Source organism: Misgurnus anguillicaudatus, chromosome 3, assembly GCF_027580225.2.
Source record: "Misgurnus anguillicaudatus chromosome 3, ASM2758022v2, whole genome shotgun sequence".
Lineage (NCBI taxonomy): Eukaryota > Metazoa > Chordata > Actinopteri > Cypriniformes > Cobitidae > Misgurnus > Misgurnus anguillicaudatus.
Window position 1 is genome coordinate 538,520 of NC_073339.2, and position 25,007 is coordinate 563,526.

The window sequence follows — 25,007 nt, forward strand, 5'->3', positions numbered from 1 at the left end:
AAGAGGCTTTTAAAATAACTCTGTTGTTGTTTTCTAGTTTTCGTTTTTTCAAACGTGTGCCGTCGAACTGTTGTATAAAAGCAATATCGCTCTCGGAGTCGTGTGATATAGCTCTATCATCACGGCTGTGATTGCCTCCGGCACTCGGCCTGCGGCCTCGTGTCTGGCCTAATCACAGCCGTGATGATATAGAGCTATATCACACTCCTACTCGAGCGATATTGCTTAAATATGACTTTGCATAGAAAATTGTCTGTCATGTTGTTTTTGTTAGTCTGTTATTTTAACAAGCAATAACAAGCGCTGTTTAGAGACGCACAGACATCACTCACTCATTGACACAATTTCTCTCGCTTGCCCGCACTCTCTCTTCGCGCCGTGGCCACATAACCACCTCAGGTGGGCTTTATTTTTCTAATAAATCCAAGGCCTGTTGTCAATTATTCCTTACATAACAATTTAAAGATCAGTAAAACAAGAGCCTCCTGTAACATTTATGAAGGATATAACATTCAGTTTAGATGAGTAAAGATGAACTGTCTCTCTCTCTCTCTCTCTCTCTCTCTCTCCCAGATGCTGAATAAGTCCCGCCTCTCAGTCTCATTCTTGAATATGATTGGTGAGGTGACTCTGAGCACCTTCGGCTCGTCCAGTCTACAAGACGATTTGTTTGTCCAGCACTGGTTTAACAGCAGGCTCCGCCCATTTTTACCTCACTCATCTGAAGCGTTTCTGTCCTGTCTCTCCACCAAAAACTTCAGCTGTGACACCTTCAGGACTGTGTAAGTTTGACACACACGTGTGTGTTGTGTGTTTATGAGAGTTCAGCTCTGAGGTTTTGTCTTGTGTGTTACAGTGTGAACAGCTTCAGTCAGAGTTATGACCTCATGTCCACCGATACACAAGCCAACGCTTATGTGGACTTCATCAAAATCTTCCTCTCGCTCAACTCCACTAAAGGTCAGCGCACACAGACACGCACGCACACATGCACACACACACAAGTGTCACAGTCTCATAAGCAGAACATAACACACTGTGTTTATAATCGACACACTTGTGAGATGTGTTGTCTTGTGTTTAGGTTGTGTGGATGGAACTGAGAGCAGCTCTGATTGGCTGAAGATGAACTTTGGAGCTTTCAATGTTTTCACAACAATCAACGACCTGCAGACAATCAATCCATCATTCAATGTGGTATGAACACACACACACAGAGAGACACATTAACACACGAGAGACACATTAACACACTGCAGTGTTTTCAGATGTGTGTTTAAATGAATGTTTGTGTGTGTGTGCAGTTTGACACGCTGAGTCTGTTGAGCATCAGACAGTTAGTGGAGGTGTCCAGTACTCCTGGTCTCCTGTCCACCAGTGCTGAAGCTAACCAACTGCTGTCAATCATACCAGACAATCAACTCACAACGTACTACACTTCACTGTCTACAGCACTACAGGTGACACAAACACACTTCTCTCTTTGATTGGCTGGTTGTGTTTGTTGTGATATCTGTATGATTTGTTTGATTGATCGTGTGTGTGTGTGTGTGTGTGTGTGTGTGTGTGTGTGTGTGTGTGTGTGTGTGTGTGTGTGTGTGTGTGTGTGTGTGTGTGTGTGTCAGGTTGAGGGTGTGTCTCTGCCTCCTCCAGTGCAGGAAGTGTTTCTACAGCAGGTGTTTGACAGAGCAAATCTCACAACAATATCAGATGCTGAGCTTCAGGTCTGGATCCTGGACATTCTGCCTCCATTCATAACAAACATCACAGCCCAACACGTCACAGCGTACTTCAGCGTCCTTCAGGGACGACCCTGCAACATCAGCCAACAGGGGTAAGGCACACAACTTCACACAGACACACACTTTATTAACATAAGTCATATTGTGTGTTATTATTGTTTTAAAGGGTGCAGCTGTTGAGCTCATCCATCTCCACCTTCCAACCTGCAACACAAGATCAGATCTACCAACAGATCCTCAACTCTCTCCAAGGTATCCAGATTCTCATCCTAACTAGATCACATTTAGAGAAAATAAAACCCTTAAAACTCATTATCAGAACTAAAACTCTAGTGTCGCACATAAACCTAATGTTGAAGTTTCTCAGAGGTTGTTTGAAACTCAAATGTTGTGATGAACTTTGTCCAGGTTTATATGAGACCACTGAAAGAACTCTTAATGTGTTAAAACTCTTTTATGATTTGTGATCTTTTAAATTGTCCATTAATTTTAATTGTAGTCAACAGTGATGTTTGAAGAAAAGTTTTCTCTTTCTTCACAGGCTCCACCCCGCTGCGTTGTTATGGTAACCAGAGTTTCTTCTCTTTCCTGCAATCATCCTTCATGAGTTTCCAGTTCCCGAATCTGAGCACGTTCCTGCTGCTGATGCCGCCCGGCCGCGTGCCCGAGGTCAGAAACAGATTGTGTTTGTGAAGATGAATGATTCAGTCCTAACCTAACCTAAAATATAAATGTGCACCCTGAGCTGAGGCGTCACTTTAGAGGAACATGAAATGGTTGATCTTTTATGAAGTGGTGATGGTGACCTCATCATGGTGGATTCAGTGTCATTTCATTTAGATGCTGATGTTTATAGTCTGAAGATGCTCCTGTGATCTTATTATACAACACAACAACAGCTTTCATCCCCTGTGCTCTTGTATGGGCTTGAACAAAATACGGTGTCTGTCGGTTTATTGTGTGTTTGTGTGTCGCCTGTACAGCTGATGGATTCGATCTCACCAGCGGAGATCAACACGTTACTCAGTCGTCCTGGCGCCGTGGATGACCTTACCAAAGTCTGCCAGCTTCTCTCCACCTACCCGAAAACTCCACAGTACTTAGAGACGGTACAGAGAGTCTTTATCTCATTTGAATATCCTGTGAAGGATCATTGTGACATGTATGATATAGGGAAGAGCTTGTCCTGGAGAAGCACAGATTGTACGGTTCGTATATTCAGAAGCGTTGACCTTGTGTTGTGCAGGAGCCCGTGTTGTCCGTGGCTTTGGGCAGACAGATGTTGTCCTGCGTCTGGTCTCAGGTTCTGAGGATGGTGAACCGGTCTGAGGTGGATCAGTGGTTCGATCATCGACTCGTTCAGTATCTGCCCTTCCTCACTTCACAGCTCATCGCTCCAGACGTCATGCGAGACTCCTCCTGCGTCTCTTTCAGCAAGTTGTGAGTAGTGAAGTAGTAGAGTTGGGAAGCAATAAACTAGGTACTAACTGAAAAACATTGTGAGAGTAACCCTACTGAAAAATCCAGCTAAAACCAGCATAAGCTGGTAGCTGGTTTAAGGTGGTTTACGCTGGTCCTCCCAGCCTGACAAAGCTGGTCAAGCTGGTGGGCCAGCTGGTATTCCAGCCTGACCAGCTAAGTCCAGCTAGACCAGCTTAAAATGTGAGCAAAACACAACTAGACCAGCTTGCTACACCAGCAAAACCAGTTTCCTACACCAGCAAAACCAGCTAAAACCAAGCTGGAGACCAGCTCAAACCAGCTCACCAGCTTATGCTGGTCTTAGCTGGATTTTTCAGTAGGGAACTCACCCTGACTTAAGTATAAACTATAAAACCACTTTCTCAGTGGATGTTTTTCACAGCATCACTTCATTTCACAGGATAAAATACATGCTTTAGTTCATTTGTTTGGGTAAGTTAGTAGAGTTAGTGGTTAGTACTAGTTTGAGATCTGTAGTTGAAATACTGCGGTTGATCAAACATAATTCACTTGAGATAAAAGCATCAAATACAAAAAGAGTTGATTTGTGTAGTGTCCTCTTGAGAAGGTCTGGTTGATGAGATGTTATTATTCCAGGAGATGAATCGTCACTCGTCGTCCTGATTTCTTCTGACGTAAGTCTGTTGTGTTTTTCTCCTCAGTGTTTCTGTGATGGGTAAATATAACTACAGTGCGGTGGACTTTTCTCAGAGAGACATCTACAGCACTATTAAAGTCTACCTGAACACCAGTGAGTTGTTTTTTAGTAGTATTGAGAGTTTCATGATCTTCAGGTCTGATCTTCAGCTCTGTTTGTCTCCTCAGCTTCAACTCCTAAATGTTATAACGCATCTCAACCCGATCTCAACTCCACCGCCTGGTTCGCCAACTACATCGGCACGTTCGTGAGCTTCATCACTTTGGATGACCTGACGCTCCTCTTCGGTTCCTCACAGGTGTGTGGGCGTCGTCATCGTTTACTCGCTGTTGTATCCATCGGAACTAGAGACGAACAGGATGGCTGTTGTAGATCTCGTATTTGATGTCATCTTAACGTCATTTCTGTTTCTCTCTCGTTGTTGTGATTTTTTTCAGCTTCAGCCGTTCACGGTCAACCTGGAGAACCTGCAGCTCTTCAATAACGTGAACATTCCTGATAACGTCACCGAGTTTTACATCACTCTGCTCTTCCAGGAGAACCCGAACTTCAACGCATTCAAGTGAGTAACGGCAACATCGCAGCTCGCTCGACTGTATCGCTTCACCATCACTGACCGGGCCAAATTCACAGACACTCGGACAGGTTTTCTTTGTAATGAAAGCTCTTGTGTGGTAATGTGTCAATGTTTAATGTGTTTGCAGTCTTCCTGAAAAGTTTCGCTGTTTGGCTCCCGCAAGCTCTTTCCGTCATTTGACTATGGAGCAGTTAGACATCGTCTCTCCCAGCTTCCATCAGAACTGCAAGAACATCCAACCTGACGTATGTGCGGCTGTCTCACGAATGTAGTAAATAATGTTATGGTTAGCTGTGTGTGTGTGTTGATTTGTGGGTCTGCATGCATATGTGCAGGTGTCGGCTGCTCTGGCCAGTAACGCACAAGTCCTGACGCTGGACAGCATCCAGGCTCTGGGTCAGTCGTGTACGGGTCTAAGCACGGCTCAGCTCAACAGCGCTGGACCACAGGTTCTGCTCAGCGCTCTGTCGCTCTTCAGCACTGTGATTGGCTGGAACCAAGACCAGGCCATGACCATCATCCAAATCCTGCTGTCGTCTAATCTTTACCAGGTACAAACCATCAGACTGTAATATAACCTCAGTATCTCAGATCATAACACATTACAATGAGCTCATAACATGTCGACATATATCAGGCACTGTTAAAATTTACTAATATAACAATAATATACCAGTAAAGCAAAGAGTCTTTATAATGGTACATCTCTCTTAAGATTAACAGTGCGTCCAGTCTTCAGGGTCTTGGTTCACTCATCATTGGCGTTTCATCATCTTTTATTAACCTCATGCCCAGCAGTGAGGTGCTCATGTCTGTCCAATCAGCTTCATTTGTGACCAACGCCATCACCTCACCCGTTATCGTTCAACAGACTATTGTCAATCAGGTATGACGCACGCACATGAACACGAACACACGTTTTGTCTCGGGTTGGTCTCTTAATATCTCTTTCTGTCTCCCTTTAGATTATTGCTGTGAATACATCACATGATGCCATAGTCGCTAACGTTCCTGACCTCATGGCAACAGAGGTCCCGCGGATCTTCCTGATTGATCTTTCACCTGGTGTGGCACAAACGATCAATCACAAGAAATGGAAACAAGAACAGGTACGTCAGACTTCTACATCACTTCCTGTTTGCAGTCCTGATGTATTAAGGCAATTATTTATTATTTAATGCTCTTTTTTTAGGCTATTTTGCTCTTTGAAACCGTTGCCATGAAGATCAGTGATCCAGAAAGGTGAGTGTGATATTATCAGTCCAATTTAGTTCATCTGTAACCTGTTTCTAATATCCCATGTATATTTATTTATTTATTTATGTGTGTGTGTAGCATCTCTTTTCAAGTGCTTCAGGGTTTCACATGTACACGAGTTCAGAGCTTTACCACACTTCAGATCAATAATCTGATTCGTGGCTGCCGGCGACGCAACAATCAGACGGTCGTCCTGCAGGAGTCACAGCTGACGACATTTCATTTACATCCAGACGGACGCTTTTACCCAAAGCCATTAAACATTTCTCCCTCAATTTTGTTATAAGATGTTATGAAGATCATTTGAAGCATGGGTTGTCATGAATGTGTTGTTCTGTCTTTCAGCTGACATGCATGTATTACTACATTAAGAGCGCTGATCCCAGTGCATTCTCTCAGTATCCGGCGGAGACGCTCCTCTATTACGAGTATGTTCAATACGAGATCATGAGTGAATGTGATGTTAGACATGTTAAGAGTATTTCAGGTTCAGATGATGAGATGGATCTTTGGATAATCATCAGACGTATGTTGTGTTGTGTTTCAGTTACTCTCTCGTTCAAACATCTCTCTGCTCGTCGTATTTCTCTGCGCTGGGTAAAGCCGACTTCTCAGTGTTGTCCAGCACGCTCTCCTTTAAAAAGCAAACACTATTCAATAATGCCAAGGGCTGTCTGGTGAGTGCACACATACACCGTTTATTTTTCATTCATTTTTTAAAGGACCTTTATTGTATATCTATTATTTTTGACATTTATTGTATCCTTATAACTGTTACTCTCCCCCACCTTTTACAGCAATATTCATTAAAACCAAAGAAATGACAAATGGAAATTTATGAGAATTATTTTGTAACAAAATGTGAAAGAATTAAAATAGATCTCTTATTTCAGCTGGACTTTACACGATGATTTACTCGTCCTCAAGCCATCCTCAATGTGCATGATTATTTTATTTCAGACAAACACAATCAGAGTTATATGAGAAAACGTTCTCACTCTTTCAAGCTTATACTGTAATAAACAAGGATCAGAGAACAACTTCTGACTTTAAAGCCCAAAAACTCAATTCATCCTTCACAGAGGTAATCCACATGGCTCCAGCGGGGTATTTTAAGGTGAATTATTGCCACTCTCATCAAAGATTACAGATGCAACTCCAACACAGTAGGTGATGATAAGGCACCAAAGGCTAGTAGTTATGGTTCATAAAGTTTTTAATATGACTATTTTTCTACATAAAATCGCATTGGTTACGATCAGAAATCCCCCTGGAGCCGTGTGGATTACATCTGTAAAGGATAGATGCACTTTTTGGGCTTCAAAGTCAGAAGTTGTTCCCTGGTCCCGGTTTACTACCTTTATAAAGCCTGGAAAGTTGAAGACATTTTTAATATAACTCAGATTGTGTTTGTCTGACAAAAGATAACTTGAGGGTGAGTAAACCATATGGGGTCATTTAGATTTTTCGAGGTGTATGCCTTAAAGCTTGATGTTTTATGTATCCACAAAACTCAGAACCAAAAAACGCTCTCAAGTTTTGAGATCAAATACTTGCTGGAACATACTGGAAAACCAATGAGAATGACTAGCAGTGTTACCCAAGATAATGTTTTCTTGTGTTTGTTTCTCAGGGCATATCCGGATTTAATATCAGTCGCGAGCAGCTGGATGTTATGGGAAATATGTGTTGTATCCTGAGCGCTGACTACATTGTGAACTCCAACCCATACGTGCTGGAAAAACTCAAAGATTGTCCAGATTTATCAGACGAGCAAACCTCTGCTATAGAGACACTTCTACTGACCGGAAAGACATCCTATGGGTACACACGCACACACACAAGCCTGAATGTTGTCAAAAAGACAAGGAGGTATCCAAACACAGCAGGCTGACTAATGTGAGACATTTCTTTCTCAGACCTTCAGATATGTGGAACAGATCGACTCTGGACAATCTGGGATCTCTGTCTCTCTATTTCACCTCTAACATATGGAGCAAATTCACACAGGTGCGACTAAAGCAGATTGTGTTTGTGTGCTGACCCAGAGTCAGCTCTCTGTGTTTAATTGATAACTCATATGTGTATGTGTGTGTGTTTTTTAGCCAATCAAACAGCAGTTTCAGAAGACATTTATACGTGGGTTGAGGAAGAACGACAAAGATTTAGAGAAGAAGTTAATAAAGATGATGAAAGAGTCGAGCAAAAGCTCAAGAACCAAGAGAGACACTGGTAAGATTGACATCATTTACAACATGTGGATTGACCTGTATCTAGAGATAACATCTCCAATGCATTGCTTTAACATCACTATGACGAACATCTAATATTATCCATAACATTAACCAGACATTAACTGTTATCAGTGACCAGATTAGATCAGTTAATCACCACAGTGTCATTTACAAACCTGAGCTTAATATCAGCTAGAAAATGAATATTGTTACAAACTACTGATTCATTTACCAAACTCATGAAAGACAACGTGCAGTATTTGTGTAAGTTTTTATTCTTCATGTAGTTGTTTTGTCTTCTTCTGTAGTCACAGAATGTACAGTAGGACAAATAACGCAGGTGGAGGTTTACAGCAATATGTTTCCATTTGACTACGACGTGACTCAGTTTAATGTCTGTTTGAGTGTTCAAACGGTGAAGTACAACCTGGCGGCCATCACAGATAAAGTTTATGACCCTCAGTATCAGCGAATAGTCCTGGACAAACTCAACCAGGTAACCAAAACACAAGCAAAAGTGCCTAACTTTGATCTTAATGATATCTAGATGTTGGAGCAGAGATTAAATGCGTTCTCGCGTCTCGCAGGCGTATCCAGGCGGACTCTCTGATGAGGTGCTGCAGGTTTTAGGCCCCACCTCCCGCGTGGCCACGTCCAGTGACATCACAAGTTGGAACGTGACGAAGATCGACACGCTTGCGTCTCTGATGAACTCGCGCAATGGAGACTGGGACCCAGTGTTGGTAATGCTCTGATTTCATGACTACATACACCATCAGCACAAAAGTGATGATATATAAAGCTCTGTTTCTGGTATATCTGCTTATTTAAAGCAGCAGTAGTGCAGTGTTTGGAGCACATCATCTGTTATGCTTTAAGATGTGTCATGACGTCTATGTTTGCAACTTAAGGCTATTTTGTTTGAAACTGCACGTAGCCATTAAACGGCACATCTCACAAGACTTTTTTAAGATGAAAAATCTTTAGTGTCCCCAGAGTGTGTATGTGAAGTTTTAGCTCAAAATACCCCACATATAATTTTGGCCGTATACTTTACAATGCAAATGAGCTGATAATGCAAACACAGATCACCATAATGGTGGTTTCTTGAAGTTGAAACTCAATTGTGCTGTCTATTATTTGCTCGCTTTGCACTAAATGGCAGTGCCATGGTTGGATAGTGCAGATTAAGAGGCGGTATTATTATAATAAGATCCCTTTATGACATCACAAGGGGAGCCAAATTTCAATGACCTACACCAGTGGCGGATGCAGAACGTGACATATGGGTGGGCATGGATTAAGTCCGGGTGGGCCTGAATCTATGGGTGTCACTTTTGAATAAGAAACTATAACAAGTCTATAAAATTCGTCAAAACTTCAGAACACTAATTTAAACAGCATACACACACACCCGAACTGCACGTCACATTTTTGACATTATTGATACTTTAAATTGTAATGCAACGTGACATTTATTAAGCCTTTTTGGTAAAAAAAATATTGGGCTCTCATAGCCTACAAAAAAGAACCTGCACACAGTGACAGGAAATATAAATGAACCCAAAAAAACCTTATACTTTTTTAAATAACCTATTAAAGTGTTTAAATAAATACGGCTACTAAATGCTTAAAATGAAGCTTCTAACATCATATTCTCTTCATGCAAATCACTAAAAATATACTTTCGTTCTCACATATTTAAGTTAACTTACTAAATAAAGAAAGAAAAAGGGAATTGCTAGAATAATGTTAGACTCTGGGGTTAAACGAAATGACAAATAAATAAACATTTAATATACTTTTTGATGAGCACAAGAGCAAGCCTACTCGTGAAGAGCGGAGCCGAGGAGCGCGCATATCAGACGTGAACGAAAGGAATAATGGATTTAATGCTTTCACTTCATTTCCTGACAGTTTCACTTGTTAGTGAGGATAGTAATGGCTAACAAGATGACGCCGAATTACATACAACATAATTACCTAACTAAATCTGAGAGAATGCAAACACATTACAATATTTTTTCCTCTGCCCGACGGCCAAGGCGCATCATTTTTTTTAGCCCGACAGGAATTCGCCATATGCCCGTAATGGACGTCGGGCAAGCGATTTTGCGAGGTTTGTTTTGTAGAAAGACTTTCTTTAAAGTGAATTTCGTTTTGTATAAATTGTATCTTAATATTAATCAATGTTTGATCAAACAATTGCCTCGATTTAATAAATAAGAAGCAAACCAAGAACGTCTGTGGTGTGGATTGAAGTGAACCCACTATATTTCCGCAGCCTACGTCTTTCTGCTTTTAATGCATTTCTTAAATTAATGTCTCAATTACACAGTAGGCTTATAGGTTGTTATGATAGGCTATTTGTTGCTTAAAAGCAATAGGCTATATTGTATAAATTGTAGCAATAAACGTGGCGTGACTTATAGCTGCTATATCGCTATATCAAACAACATCACTATGATCAGATGTTTTCTTTCTATTTTTTACCCCGCTGTCATATTTGTTGTGTGTTTATGTTATTGAGAGGAAAGCGCGCAGCACATATTTATAACGTGTTGTTATTCAAAATACGTTTTCTACTTGCTTGCAAAAAAAGTTTTCAAAGTGATCATGGCTGAAAGCTGCTCGGGAATATTTCATTATAACGCAACATTCAACTGCTTTAATAGTTTTTAAATAGTTATCAGGCTTACTTGTAATTTTACTGTTTTTAACATAACATGCAATAGATAAATTACACCACATAAAGTAGTATACATGTCTAACTATACAGAGTAGTATTTTTTACATTTCTGATTGGGCGGGCCAGCTGTCAATCTGGGCGGGCCCAGGCCCGCCCAGGCCCGCCCATAGCTCCGCGCCTGACCTACACATGCTTGCACAGAATGGTTTACCAAAACTAAGTTACTGGGTTGGTCTTTATTACATTTTCTAGGTTGATAGAAGCACTGGAGACCCAATTATAGCACTTAAACATGGACAAAGTTAGATGTCCCCTTTAAAGTTTAAAACTCAAGTCTGAAGATGTTTATGTTATTAATGAGGTTTCATCTGAAGCAAACAGAAACCATTGAGATGTGCTGCTATAGTGAAAAGACTTGTGTGTTGTTGTGTAGATGTAATGTGAATTTTGTCTCTCAGGTGTCTCTGATCGTCAGTAAATATTTGGGTGTGAAAGGAAACAGCCTTGGCATCGCTGAACTCAACTCGCTGGGATCAAACGTTTGTGCCCTCGACACAAATGTGCTGAATGGCATCGCAACAACCAGTGTGGAGTGAGTACAACAACACAACACAACACATACAAACTGTCCCACATATAACGGGCGAGTGCTCTTGCGCTGACCAACTGCACTTTAGAGAAGAAGAAAATAATGTTCAGCATCGCTCATACTGCATTCAGCCCAACAAACAGACGCGGTACAGACAGAATCAGCCTTACAACATACCAGCTCATCCAATCTTACCTCGGTATAACTACACACAAACACGCAGGAAATAAACACACAGCATACACACAAACTGTCTGTCTGATCTCAACTGTCTGTCTGTCTGTGTATACAGGTGGTGCTAATACTACATTTGTTTATAAACTGGTCAATTCTGACGTCAATATGGATGTACCGACCTTTATGAGTCTGGATCAGAGCGTCATCAATGTGAGTCCTCTCTCATGACCACAAAAACATCTCAAACATCTTTACATTAAAGTAAAAGCACAGCATTGTTGTAAAGGAGTCTGTAGCAAATTGTAATTGACTCATTTTAATAACCTAATGCCTTTACATAAACATACAATAACAACACAAGAAACACTGAACACAAGAAACAAGCACATTTTCATTTCACTACTCGTGTTTGTTTCTTGTAAGCTACATGTAAAATAAATAAAATGTAAATGTTATTGCTGTTAGTATCTGGCACAGGCTTGGCCCATCTATCACTGATATTATTCCCAACCACTTCACTTAATCTGGGACCAGGTGACAGGGAAGCCCACATGTCTGCTATTACTTCCAAGACATTACACAGTAATCTGCAGATTTCCGGGCATCCCAGCTCCTCCCAAACACTAAAGTCAATCACTTACCTGTGACGTCAGGGAATCTGCTGCAAAGTACAAACATGGTGTTTATTATGACCAAACTATGACATGACAAGCACAGATATGTTGCATTGAGGCCACCACGACATAAACTCAAACACAGCGACACCACATCAGGACTTGTGAGTATTCCCAACTCCCCTCAACAACTCTCACCCGAAGCAAAGTCCAATATCCACCTAAAAGATTGATTCTAGCACGCTCCCCTATTTGTTGTCCTTTTGGCCCACCACCATCTGCAAGAAGACCACCCTGTATTGTTTCATCAAGAATCCACACGGCTGGACCTCATGGGTCAAAGCTTGGCCACCTGATGCTTAACTACAATCTCCCAGGCTTTGCTCACGCCTTAGAGGAGAATATTTCTACTATAATAAATCATCAATCATTTGTGTTGTGTAGGTGCTGAATGTGACTGATGTGAAGAATTTGTTGGGGGTGAATGTCGGAGATCTGAAGACGTATGAAAGCGCGTCACAGATACAGCAATGGGTTAGACTGCAGCTGCAGTCGGATCTGGACACGCTCGAGATCGGACTCAAGGGCGGCAGGAACGCCACGTTAACCACGGCCAAACCTTCTGTCAGCATCAGCACCACTAAAGGCAAAGTCACAGGAGCGAACACTGTCGCCACTACAGGTACAACACAACACACACACACATTATTATTAATGCAAAAAGGGTTGTGATTACTTCAATTTTCAAGTGCTTACCAACGATATATAGTTTGTCAAGTTTAGTCTAGATTTAAAACAATCATTACTTCATCTAAATATGTAATGTGAATGTTTTTGGTATAAGCGGAATAATTGACTAATTGATCCTTTGAATTATTTGATAATAATGCACACCCGCGGTGTAACTCCGCTTGACGTCATGCCGCATTACCACATTGGGTGTGCATTATTTTAGAATAACTCAACGGCTCATCGTCAATTATTCCTTACATGTGCTATGATGTGTATTTAACATCTATAGTGTGTGTTTTAATCTTGTTATTGTGTATACATTTCCAAACCAGTTTAAATATAATCAGATTATTTACAACACACAACAGCTGGCTTTCACTGTACTATTGTTACTTTTAAATGAGTACATCATGTTTGAAATGTAAGATGATTGTTTTATCTGGCTGTATGAATTAGGACAATGATCATTTCTTTCTCCAGGCGCTGGTTTCAGAGTTTGGCCACCTGTGTGTCTGCAGCTCCTCCTATTGGCAGTTACCATGATGGTGCTGCACTGATGTCATTGTTATACCTCTGGATTTACTCTCTCTTTCTCTCACATATTTAAGAGTTTCTGCACTTTAATGTATAATAATGTCTTTTATTACTCTGGTTAAGGAGAATATTTAAGCCCAGAGACCTCACGAGAGAGAAAGCGATAAAGGCTTTTCGAGTTTCCTCCTGTGAGGTCTCTCCACGCTTAATTTTAGTTCATCTTCCTACAACCTTCACTAGGAAGATCATAACAGAAGAAATGAAATAAACAATTATGACCTACATTTACATCTGTGTACAAATCAAGTCTTTTAATAAATTATATTCAAATACGTGGTGCTGCTTACCTTGTTTTTGGTTGTTGGTATTTTGTTTAAAGAGAAATGATGATGCCGTGAAATATTTATATGTATAAAAACAAAAGAAAATCATTTAACGCTTTAGTTTACATATAAAGAATACATCTCAGCTTAAACTTAAGCAAAATAAATAACAAGTAGATTACCTTAGTTTAAATCACAGCTAAAGCGTATCAAAAACTAATGTTTGCACAGTAATGTTAGCTCAGTGTATAGTACACATTTTACAATCTAAACTACAGATCGACTGCCAAACTTCCTTTCACATAACACTGATCCATGATCACCCCTCATCTTTAGGAAAACAAAACTATAAACAAACAGAGACCATTGGCCTCATTTATAAAGCGTGTGTACGCACACATTTGATGGTAAAGTGTGCGTACGCAAAAATCCAAAATTCCGCAAAGTCCATATTTATAAAAACTGTTTTTGACGTGAAAAAGTGCTTAGCGCCCCATCAGGATCTGAGCAGGTTTTTGGACATATAAGCATTGTTGATCCTTGAACAGGATTCAGAAATATAAAAGAGTGCCTGTCAATGCTTATGACATTAAGTAGGCATCATTTAATTAGTATATTTATAAATATAGCTCACTATATAGTCTCTTGATGACAGCAATCCATTTCTGATGACACAAGAGTTTTTGAGGATATGGTAAAAACATGAATCTGTTTCTTTGTTACTGTTGTTGTCTGTTATCATCATGCACGACTGCGTGGCGTCACATGATTTCTAAGCAGTTATGGGCCCAATGTGTCGTTCCTTGTGTTGCAATCCTATTTTTGACCTGTTGGTGACAGTACAGGCATGATGATGAGCGAGGCATGTATATAGAAATGGAAGAAAAGCATTTTTGACCGTGTGATCAATGAATGAAGCAATGACAAGAGAAGAAAATAAAGTCTGACTCCGAGCTGATATATGACTGAATTTGTATTTATTGACATTATCACTTGCTCACAACTTATTAGGCAATTAAGTGAATGTTGATTTTCCAGAGCGTATCTGCACCTGTGAGAGAAAACAAAGACAAACAGGGTCAGGGACTTCTCTTCTGTGTGAACTTCAACATGAAATGAAAGTCTTTGCTCCACCAACTTTGTTCTCCAGCAGTTCAGCCTGATGGTTCTGGTTCATCTTCCTCAGGATGTCCTGCGTGGTCTCTACAGACTTTTCTGGTCCAAAACGCTCCAACATTTTATCTACTGTATCTAAGACGTCTGCGTCCTCCAGCTCAGCAGCTGAAATACCATAATTCTTCAGATGCCACTGAAACTTTTTCAGCTGAGCTTTCTTCAGCTCATTCAGTGAGTTCACCAAGAGATCTGAAATAGACTCCATCATCTAAAACTGCAGGACAGGAAGAGAGAAAAACATCTTCTGAAGAAGCTCAGATGAGAGGATGATGTGATGAGTTTTAAAGTAAAGTCATCAGAGAAAGTGAAGTGAAAGTGATGTATTTGCCAATGTATGGTAACACATAGTTGAAATGTGACCTCTGCATTTAACCCATTCAGTGAGTAGTAAACAAACAGAGCAGTGGGCAGATATTTTAACGCACTAACCATGTTTTAAAGGTTATCTTGTGGTTACCATGGTTTACCTACATTGACCATGTTTTTATGTGATTTATGGAGGCTTCAGTTAGTTCCTGAAAGCTCATTAAAATACAGTGAGGTTGAGACAAAGAGTTGGTATTTTTCTTAATTATTTGTCAAGAAATGCATTGATTTACAATATTTATATATCACAACAATATGTGTAGGTAGTGTTTTATGCCATATCAACAATGTTTTCTGACATATAAAATTCACTAATATGGGAAGATTAGTATAGCCAGCTGCTGTGTTACAACAACAACTTTAAAGCTTTAAAATGCATCACACTGTTAACCTTATATTGTTTGTGCATCTTGACTGTGTGCTGTGTATATATATCTCATATCGGTTTGATTTATAAATATACAAAGAACAAGATTTTTTTAAAAATACTCTGGGGGCTTCTTTATTTAATATGAATCATAATAAAACCCCTGGCTCAGTGTCGTTTTCATTTTGTTGTTAATATGAACATCTTACGGGAAATGCCATCTTCATCACTTTCAATTATTATTATTAATCCCAGAACGTATTAATATATGCATTTTTTACACTCCACCCATATGTTTAATGAATAAATATGCCTTATGTACCGACATCACATTTAATATCTAATTACACAATAATGGATGAATCTGCATAAAGAAAATGAAATTTACCATTAAAAGGCTTTTTGTGGTGTGTTGCTTACACTATCCTCAGCCTGTCTCTTAGCCTGACCCGTTTTCTACTAACTTCCCTTAAATGTACTGATTTAATGAGAAATAATCCACTACAGATGCATTGATGCGCACAGAGATTTGATTTATGTGTATTGCTAACATACAATCTTAATATATATATATATCTTAATTATAATCTTATTTTTTTCTTTATGTTTATCACATTCAGTCTTTTCTGATGTAACTCTATAGAGCTGACAGGAACTTCTGGGAACTCTTGACAGGCTCCATGAATGCCATTGTTGTAAAAAAAACTTTTCCATTGGAGTGAATGGAGATGTTTGATTTTATGATGAAATGATTTAGCTTATATTAGTGACGGAGAAATAAATTCATGTGAATATATTAACAAGATAAAATGCTGGATGTTTGATAACTTACCGTGATCAATGTGTCTCCGTAAGTTAAGCACCTTGAGTTTCCTGAAGAAAGAAAAGAAGTTCTAGTCAAGTGAAAGTGACGTAATCATCATTCTTCTGTATTTAATTCATCACAGTGAGAAAAACATGAATAGAAAGATTATATGACCCAACGTATTAAGACAACATTAATTTACTTCAATAAAAATGACCATAAACTCTTACAAAGTGAGGTTCTGTTTGTTAAAGGACAAATTAAAATATTTGATAAACACAGTCTCTTTATATCTGTATCGTTTCTATCACATGTAGACTAGTAAGATAAAACAACTAAACAATATCTCACTGCAGAAAGATTAATAATGATGAACCCATTTACATTATTCAAGACATTTATTTCAGGACTTACCTCCAATGATGAGAAAATCTCTTCTGCACGTCTCTTGAAGACCTGAAATGTCTTTCAATCTGAGTGGAATGCTGGGTGTGTTTTTCTTCAGAACACTAAACTAATAAAACTGGTTTAACTGCATGATTTGTGCAAGTAAAACTGAAACTGACTTATTATTTCTGTTTTCTTTAGGTCATTAACAAAAGGTACATTTTACAGTGTTAACCTAAATTTTTTTTACATTTTTTAAAATGAGAATTTAAGTCAATGAGGATGCATTAAAAACCTCATGGTCCAAACAATCTTAAACTTAACTATTATTTTCAATAAAGAATAGCTCTATTAAAAACTTACAGCAACACACGAACTTCAGTTTCACACTTTAAATGTGTGTTATGATAGCACTCATCACACACTGAAAAAAATTATTCATTAAATTAAACAATTCTTTTAAGGTAAGTGGTTGCAATCAATTTATTTAAGCTACATTTAAACAAAAGTTTTATATTTTATTTTACTTTACTATTTTTTTTTAAATGTAGCTTAAATAAATTGATTGCAACCACTTACCTTAAAAAAATGGATTTCAGTGCAGAGCAAAAATAGAAAAAAAGGATGTAGTTCACATCAAATGCTTCCCAACACTAAGTCAAATATACCAAGAAACGCAAACTTTTCTTGTAAATTGGATGACAGTAAGCAATCAAACTTCCAGCATTTTATCTTCTTAATGTATTCAAAGGGAAAATATTTCTCCCTCATTAAATCATTTAGTGATAAAGCTCAGCCTTTCTTTACTCGATCTGATAACTCTCAAAGACTCATCTGACAGTTTTCACTTAATAATGGAAAGTCTTCTTCATTTGTAATCATTTCTGGAGGGAACACACAGAAATACACGTGTCAACATTTAAAGTGGATCAAAAACCTTCAGTAAAGTTGTCCTAGGACCAGAACCAGTATTGAGTATTGATTTTAAAGAAAGGTTTTGAAGCACTTTAAATGTTGTCAAGTGTAATTGTATGTCAATCCTAACATCTGAAGACTTGTTTGTGTGTGTTTCTCTACGGTCATTTGTAAATGCTGTAGACCCACATGATGGGTAAATGATTTGATGTTGTCTGATTCAGGTAAAGGATGTTTAAGCTGTACAAACCTCTCTCTTTAGTCCTTCATCTCCTCTTAACCTCAGCTTTGTTTGTTAAACCTGTTTATAACTTTATTAATTTAAACAAAGTCATCTTGAACAAAATGTCTGTTTAAAATATCTCATAATTAATGACTTTAGGCAATCATTTTTGAACAGCAAAAACAACAAATAGAAAAGTACTGAACGATTTGATTTGACCAGTGGCGGCCGGTGACTTCTCTTCCGAGGGGCACGAATATGTGTTTGTGTCGTGTGTGGCTCGTCAGGCCAAAATGTGCCTCATGCGTCATGTCAAAATACATGCCTGCTGCAGACACGTGTAAAGGGTTTATGATAAAAGAGACGCCTCACCTTCACAAAATACTCAGAAGACATTTACTTCACACTAAACTCTGATTACACATGACATTAAAGGGTTAGTTCATCCAAAAATTAAAATGATGTCATTAATGACCCTCATGCCGTTCCAAACCCACAAGACCTCCATTCATCCTCAGAAACACAGCCCAAGATGATGTAGATCCAGTCCGAGAGCTTTCCGAACCTCCATTGAAAATGTATGTGCGGTTTACTGTCCGACTCCAGAAAGATAAAAAAACATCATCAAAGTAGTTCATGTGACATCAGTGGGTCAGTTAGAATGTGTTGAAGCATCGAAAGTACATTTTGGTCCAAAAATAACAAAAATTACGACTTTATTCAGCATTGCCTTCTCTTCCGGGTCTGCATGACACTGCAGTGACGCTGCTGACGTGTTATCTGGTGCACCCGAGCTTCATTTACCATCTGAGGGAGACGCACGCTGTATTCAAGCTATTCTACATTGTTTGTTATTGGTAATGCTATATTTTTTAAATAGTGCACAAGTCTGCATGTTGCGAATGTCCTAATTCATCACACTGTAAACAAAGCTCGGATTACATGTCAGCAGCGTCACTGCAGTGGAGAGTATACCGTACATAGATTTTCAATGGAGGGTCAGAAAGCTCTCGGACCAAATCCAAAACATCCCAAACAGTGCCTCCGAAGATGAAAGGAGGTCCTACGGGTCTGGAACAACATGAGGGTGAGTCATTAATGACATCATTTTCATTTTTGTATGAATTAACCCTTTAAGAGAGTATCTGACAAACATCTTTTAACTCCTTCAAACCTCTGCAGTAGGCATGTATTTTGACATGACAATCCACACACGACGGGCTAAATATATGTTGTGACAAGCTTCACATTGTGCACCCTTGGTAAAGTCACAGGCTTTGACTAGCCACTTGATTTGACTAACAGAAGCAGCTGCAGTTAATGAGCTGTATAATTATAATAATATACAAAATAATAACAAAGTGACAAATATTGTGTTTGAGTATAGGACTAGCTAATGTGATTTTGTGACAACTCATTTTCTATCTTATTGTGTCCTGTATCTGTCCAGCTCATGAGAGCCAGTCAAGATGTCCACTGTCCTGCTCAGAGGTCTTCAGTCTCTGGTAAGAGTGAAGTTCATCTGGTTTGGGCTGAAGGTCACTGTGTGCGGTGTGTCGCTCTGAAGATGGATGTGGAGAACACTCGGGAGTGTTACCGATGTAGTCGACGTAATTATGTGCCGAACCATTGGATGCAGAAGTGCCAGAGTTACAGTCTGTAAGACAACTTAAAGCAAACTCTGATTCATGAGTAATGTTTGGGTTGAGAGGGTAAATTCCACAAGCTTTAAACCCCTCCATAATGTTTGCTGGGGTGGCAGACAGGGGCAACGCGGTGGCAACAATTCCTGGAACATGATGAATTGTAACGCTCCTCCCCGGGCTTCCGAGGATCCAGCTGTCGATAGCTGCGTTGACGCATTTCTTAAACGGGCCGTAAACAGAGCGCTCCAAAGGCTGCAGATGCCGAGAACAGTGTGGGGGAAAGGAGAGCATCACGATACCGTTCGATTTTGCAAAACTCAACCCCTCGATGGACAAGTAGGATAAGTGACTGTCGAGGAGCAGGAGACAGGGTCTCTCCAGGGAGCGTTTGGTTTGTCGAGTGAAATGCTGAAGGAAATGGACGAACTGTTCCTCCCTCATCCAGCCGTTAATGTTGGCTCCACCCGAGCTCCCGACGGGCGAGCCGTTCAAAAAGTGCTCCCTGAATTGTACTCTCGGGAAAACGAAATAGGGCGGTATTGTGTTTCCTGATGCCGAAACGACACAGGCCATGCTCACAAGAGGCCCCCGGTCAGCGGATGACACGGGTCCCAGCGGCACCAAGGCTTTCCTAATCACCACACGATCGGCCCTTTGAGCAGTAGTGACACCAATTTCCTCCACGTTCCACACATCCTCCGGCTTAAAGCGGTGTCGTTCCATTATCTCCTTCAGCTTGTTGTAAAACATCTCATAGTGGCGTGTAGTGCTTTGGCTCGCCTTTGGCACACTCATTGGTTCGGGTGATCTGATGGACAACGAGGGATGTCTCTTTGTAAAAGCGGCAAACCAATCTGCGCTCGCTTGTTTATTTTCCCTCCACGATGCCGGCATTTGCAGCTGGTGCATCTTTGCCAACTGGTAGGACAATTTTCTGATGGCCTTAGGCGGCAGCGCATAATAAATATCGGTTGCTGTTAAGATGTTGGAGACCAGTTCCACCTCCAGTTCTGCACTAAACACTTGTCTGGTGCCGATGAAGCCCACAGCGCAGCTCGGATGTTCGGCATCTCCCTCCACCTCTTCACGTGGAATTTTGGTACAATAGCGGGCGAGGGTGCGATAATTGATCCCAAACTCCTCAGCTGCAGCTCGTATGGTCTTCTTAAACAGCAGCACTTGTCTGACAGCCTTCAGCATTGTGCCGGGAGTCGTGCTCGCTCTGTTGGTCTTTCTCTTATATGTCCTCACCATGATCTTGCCCTGAAAGGAACAAATGGTGTGTTATTATTTTTTCTAAAATGCTTGATTCTGATTGGCCAGCAACAACATTCGATAGTTCCTTCTTTTCTGATAACTACCCCTTAACACTGTTGCCAACTTGGCAACTTTTTTTTCAGAAAAGCGACTAGTGACAATCTAGCGACTTTTCCTGGTGTTAATGGAGACTTTGACGTGAAAGTACGTATCGTTCACTCTTCTCGACGAGCAGCTTCCGCAGGCCACACCCCCGTCTCACATGCTAAGTCCTCGCGCCACAGTCAGAGCAGGAAATGTTGTTCATCTCTCTGCGTCATGACTGTAGAAAAATCGTGCATGCAAACCTGGAGCTGGCTGATCACGCGATGGCTTACATTCAGGGCGGGATGTAAATATAAAATGCTCTTTGAATAAAATAAATCACTGTACAAAATAAATGTATTTCAGTGAGCTGAGCAGCAGCACATTCAGAACAGACAAAGCGTACGCATGAATGAACTGCGTAAATACAAAACAATGTTTCCAATCATTTATCAGCTTGCTTCTTATATGTTTTGAAACTGGACTGTTTGGAAATATAAACATGAACATACACATTAGTTATCTGAAAACAGAGGCCGATATACAAACGAAAAAAACTTTTTAGGCATTTGGGTGTTTTAAAACGCAATTATGTTTACAATTACTATGTTTCAAATCAATATTTGATGTCCCTTACCTTACTTATGAGGTAAATAGCAGTGTAATAAGAGAGATAATGTACAGAAAGCAGGTTGTTATCAAGAAATAAACACTTGTAATACAAGAACCTCCTCTGAGCATCGGCTCCTGATCATATTTCTGCATATCTTATTTCTGCTGCCTGTACATTATCTCTTACATAAAGAAATCATACATTGATGCTACTTCATGCAATCCGTTGCATTTTCCACCAACAAGTTGGGTATTTTACACTTAAAGCCCTGTTTTCAGATTGTTTATGATGAAATAGAACGATTTTGACTGAAATTTGGACATATGATGCTGGCCTGAGAATTTTCGGGTGTTTGTGTTTCACCTCCCACCTCTACAATGGGTTTAATGGTGCACTGGAACAATCCTTCCTAAAATACATTAAACTTTCATTTACAAAGACGTGAAACTCACCGAGTGGTCAGGGGTGTTCACTGATATGCTCACACAAAGATCGCGTTAAAAGATGCTTTCCAACAGCTGTTTTAGCATTCGTTGTTAACTTGTAGACCTATTTTTCCAAACGCCTCACACCCGTACATTCTTCCGCTTAGAGCTTGAATAATAGACACTCCAGCCCAGGTGGTGGCGCTAATCTGCCATTGCCAATTGCAAGAATAGAAACAAAGTTCCCGGCGGGGAGTAATACCGTACCTCACAGCACATCTAATAGTCAATGGAGTTGGCAAAAACTACGATAAAACCTGTTGGAATGCGTATTTTGCAGCGATTTTAGGGTGAGCATATCAGTGAACACCCCTGACCACTCGGTGAGTTTCACGTCTTTAAATATTACGTTTATTCCATCTAACCATATATTAATGATGTCCTCATATATCAACACAGGACAGAGAGACGTGTGTGTGTGTGTGTGTGTGTGTGTGTGTGTGTGTGTGTGTGTGTGTGTGTGTGTGTGTGTGTGTGTGTGTGCGTGCGTGCGTGCGTGCGTGCGTTTACCTGTGTGATCAGCAGATTGAATGAAAACACATTGAGTCGACTCCAGAGGGTTCAAGTCTACAGACTACAACACCACGTGTTTCCCTCCATAAACAACACAGCTGTAAAACCACAAAATCACAACAATATTACTCCCTACAGAAACACCTGACAATACTCTGTTAAAGTCATTTAAACTTAAGAAGCACACACTATGATAATAAACCATGGTTTTACCACAGTAACACTGTTTACTATGATATTTGTGGTGAGAATACACATCGTCTCACTTCAATACTTCACATATCACTACAAATGAAAATCAATCTACCCAGAAAGTTTAATACACGTTTACTATATTCATTTTAATATATTAAACTTGTTGCATTCGTACAAACATGAGTGTCCTAAAATACATCTTCACTATCTAGTGAACCCTGTGTGGTGTGGTGTGGGTTGTTCACCGCATATAATAAAGTATGTGATGTATTTTGATTAAATTCCCACAAGAAGTATTGACGCTTGTGTTACACAAACACTGAGAGAAAAGAGACAGAGCTGGACTTTAGACTCGCGGTCTCTCCCGCGATATTTCACGCATTCACATATCACTCACTTGATTTAATATGATCGCTAATTCGTCACGATATATATCGTCTCCTCGGGAGAAACTGTCTGCATCTTTTAAAGCCTCCGCTGCAAAACCGCGAGAGAAATCTTCTTTTGCCCCCATTAAATACCAGAGAGAGAGAGAGAGAGAGAAACATCAACGTTAACGACAGACACGAAACGCGTTTAAAACACATAAAACACTAAACTAAAGATGAAAGAGAGAAATGAGACGCACCGAAACCCTTAAACACTGACACTTCCGGTGACGAGAATCAACGTCACAGCGCCCTCTAGCAACAACAGTAAACAGCTCATTCTTAAAAAAAAACAGCTCAGTCTTCAGGCCCAGGTGAAAAAGTAGTACACTTCCATAGTGTACTTAAAGTGCTTTATTTATTTATTTTTTTATTTATTTATTTTTTTACTTAAAGTGCTTTATTTTCGCACACTAATTTTGTACTTAATATACAAAAATTTAATCTTTAGTACTTCTTAAGATGTTCTTAAGATTATCTAAGTGTACTTCACTCTGCTATTTTGAGACACCATACGAACTAAGATGTATTTAAAAAAATGTATTTACGTAGGCCTACCACTTAAAGTAAACTTGAAGCCATCTTTGTATGGAAGTTGAGTTTAAGTTTAATACAAGTGTTAACTAAATACATTGTTTAATACAGAGATAGTATGTTAAAAATGCATTTTACTTCATATTCATGGTGTCTCAAAATAGCACAGTGAAGCACACCTAGATGATCCCAAAAACATCTCAAGAAGTACCAAAGATGGATCTTAAGCATATCAAGCACAAAACTAGTGTGCGAAAATAAAGCACTTCAAGCACACTACGGAAGTGTACTACTTTTTCCCTGGGGGGGGGGGTGTATTGCAGAGGGCTGTTCCATAAAATCTGAACTGAATTGACCAAATGTATCAGTCACACTTAAATGAGTTCCATAACGGTTAATTGAGGTTTACGTAGTCCTACTAATTTGAACGAGGCTCAAGAAGTCAAGATAATAGCGCGTGCACGCTATTCTTGAGCAGCCCAAGAGTTCGAGCGTGGATCTAATTTTTTAAGTTAAAAAGAGAGAGAGAGAGAGCGGTGATTTGTGATATAACTGCTGAAGAATTTACTACTGACTAAAAATGATAATACTGCTGCAATAAACAAAACCATATAAAAGGTTGGAAAGTCCTTATGGATTAAATGCTTTCATATATAATAAATATGTAATAAATATTTAGGTTAGGAATTATTTAAAAAATAACTTTAAATTTAACAGTTTTTTTATCTGGGGCACATTTAACAAGCAGCAACTTGAGTGGACAAAAAGTAACAGGTGAAAATAAAAGATATTGTTCATAATGGTAAGTGTATAGTCTATATAAGCATTTAAGCATAATCAGCTGCTAGAAGTGTCTAATCTTATGATGTTAGCTGCCAAAGAAGACTGAAGTTGAGCTGGCACTGAGGAGAGATCTTTCAGCAGCACAGATTCATTTCTGTAAATTAACTGTTTGTCTTGTAAAAAATCAAGAGGTCACTGAGAGAATGATGGGTGGACTGCATCTGGATTCATGCCATCTATAATAGTAAAAGATTGAAATGTTAAAGATATTCTTGACCAATCACTACTACATGAAACAAAACATTTGTATTTTATAGTGACGGCAAATGATGTGTGCGTTAGAGCCAGAATTCATCATGTTAAACACTGGGAATATGAGAGATTTTGAACCATGGGTTTATTGTTAAAGTGTTGATAGATTAAATTTCATGAATGGTTTCAGGGTGAGGATCAGCTGAAGAGGTATAAGCACTGATCATTCTGATCAAGTCTGAAGCCCTACTTGTACAGTCACTCCACATAAAGTGAAAATTATGTGTTTTTATGAAGTGCACTATGAGACACAGTAGCACAACTCTCTCTCAAGTTTATACATCAAGAGTTCAGATCTTTGAAGAGCATT

At 39.6% G+C, this 25,007-nt stretch overlaps 2 protein-coding genes across 4 annotated transcripts in view; one reads left to right on the forward strand and one right to left on the reverse strand.

The window, feature by feature from the left end:
- The window catches only part of mslnb (mesothelin b), a 61,400-nt gene extending 47,783 nt beyond the window's left edge, over positions 1 to 13,617 (forward strand). Inside the window, exons 90-119 of one of the 2 annotated variants that reach the window (XM_073860099.1) lie at positions 574 to 782; positions 857 to 960; positions 1,085 to 1,197; positions 1,305 to 1,460; positions 1,626 to 1,834; positions 1,909 to 1,994; positions 2,284 to 2,411; positions 2,726 to 2,851; positions 2,989 to 3,182; positions 3,887 to 3,975; positions 4,050 to 4,180; positions 4,320 to 4,444; positions 4,587 to 4,704; positions 4,795 to 5,010; positions 5,175 to 5,345; positions 5,425 to 5,568; positions 5,652 to 5,701; positions 5,795 to 5,921; positions 6,059 to 6,144; positions 6,264 to 6,393; positions 7,350 to 7,540; positions 7,636 to 7,726; positions 7,822 to 7,948; positions 8,259 to 8,446; positions 8,538 to 8,693; positions 11,098 to 11,230; positions 11,278 to 11,427; positions 11,521 to 11,615; positions 12,464 to 12,701; positions 13,232 to 13,617. In XM_073860099.1, coding sequence (XP_073716200.1) covers positions 574 to 782; positions 857 to 960; positions 1,085 to 1,197; positions 1,305 to 1,460; positions 1,626 to 1,834; positions 1,909 to 1,994; positions 2,284 to 2,411; positions 2,726 to 2,851; positions 2,989 to 3,182; positions 3,887 to 3,975; positions 4,050 to 4,180; positions 4,320 to 4,444; positions 4,587 to 4,704; positions 4,795 to 5,010; positions 5,175 to 5,345; positions 5,425 to 5,568; positions 5,652 to 5,701; positions 5,795 to 5,921; positions 6,059 to 6,144; positions 6,264 to 6,393; positions 7,350 to 7,540; positions 7,636 to 7,726; positions 7,822 to 7,948; positions 8,259 to 8,446; positions 8,538 to 8,693; positions 11,098 to 11,230; positions 11,278 to 11,427; positions 11,521 to 11,615; positions 12,464 to 12,701; positions 13,232 to 13,308 — 4,158 coding nt within the window. In that variant the 3' untranslated portion in view covers positions 13,309 to 13,617. The remainder of the gene's footprint in view (positions 1 to 573; positions 783 to 856; positions 961 to 1,084; positions 1,198 to 1,304; positions 1,461 to 1,625; positions 1,835 to 1,908; positions 1,995 to 2,283; positions 2,412 to 2,725; positions 2,852 to 2,988; positions 3,183 to 3,886; positions 3,976 to 4,049; positions 4,181 to 4,319; positions 4,445 to 4,586; positions 4,705 to 4,794; positions 5,011 to 5,174; positions 5,346 to 5,424; positions 5,569 to 5,651; positions 5,702 to 5,794; positions 5,922 to 6,058; positions 6,145 to 6,263; positions 6,394 to 7,349; positions 7,541 to 7,635; positions 7,727 to 7,821; positions 7,949 to 8,258; positions 8,447 to 8,537; positions 8,694 to 11,097; positions 11,231 to 11,277; positions 11,428 to 11,520; positions 11,616 to 12,463; positions 12,702 to 13,231) is intronic. The other variant, XM_073860100.1, reaches the window with a different exon arrangement.
- A 4,294-nt stretch (positions 13,618 to 17,911) lies between these two features.
- Positions 17,912 to 23,276, reverse strand: LOC129443798 (uncharacterized). Of its 2 annotated transcripts, XM_073860102.1 has the most exons (3): positions 23,038 to 23,177; positions 22,443 to 22,543; positions 17,912 to 20,756 (listed from the first exon to the last, which is right to left on the reverse strand). In XM_073860102.1, the coding sequence occupies exon 3, from the start codon at positions 20,745 to 20,747 to the stop codon at positions 19,299 to 19,301; it is 1,449 nt and encodes a 482-aa protein (XP_073716203.1). In that variant the 5' UTR covers positions 20,748 to 20,756; positions 22,443 to 22,543; positions 23,038 to 23,177; the 3' UTR covers positions 17,912 to 19,298. The 2 variants fall into 2 exon arrangements, with proteins under 2 accessions (XP_073716203.1, XP_073716202.1); XM_073860101.1 differs by lacking the exon at positions 22,443 to 22,543 and having other exon boundaries at positions 23,038 to 23,276.
- Positions 23,277 to 25,007: the final 1,731 nt, after the last annotated feature.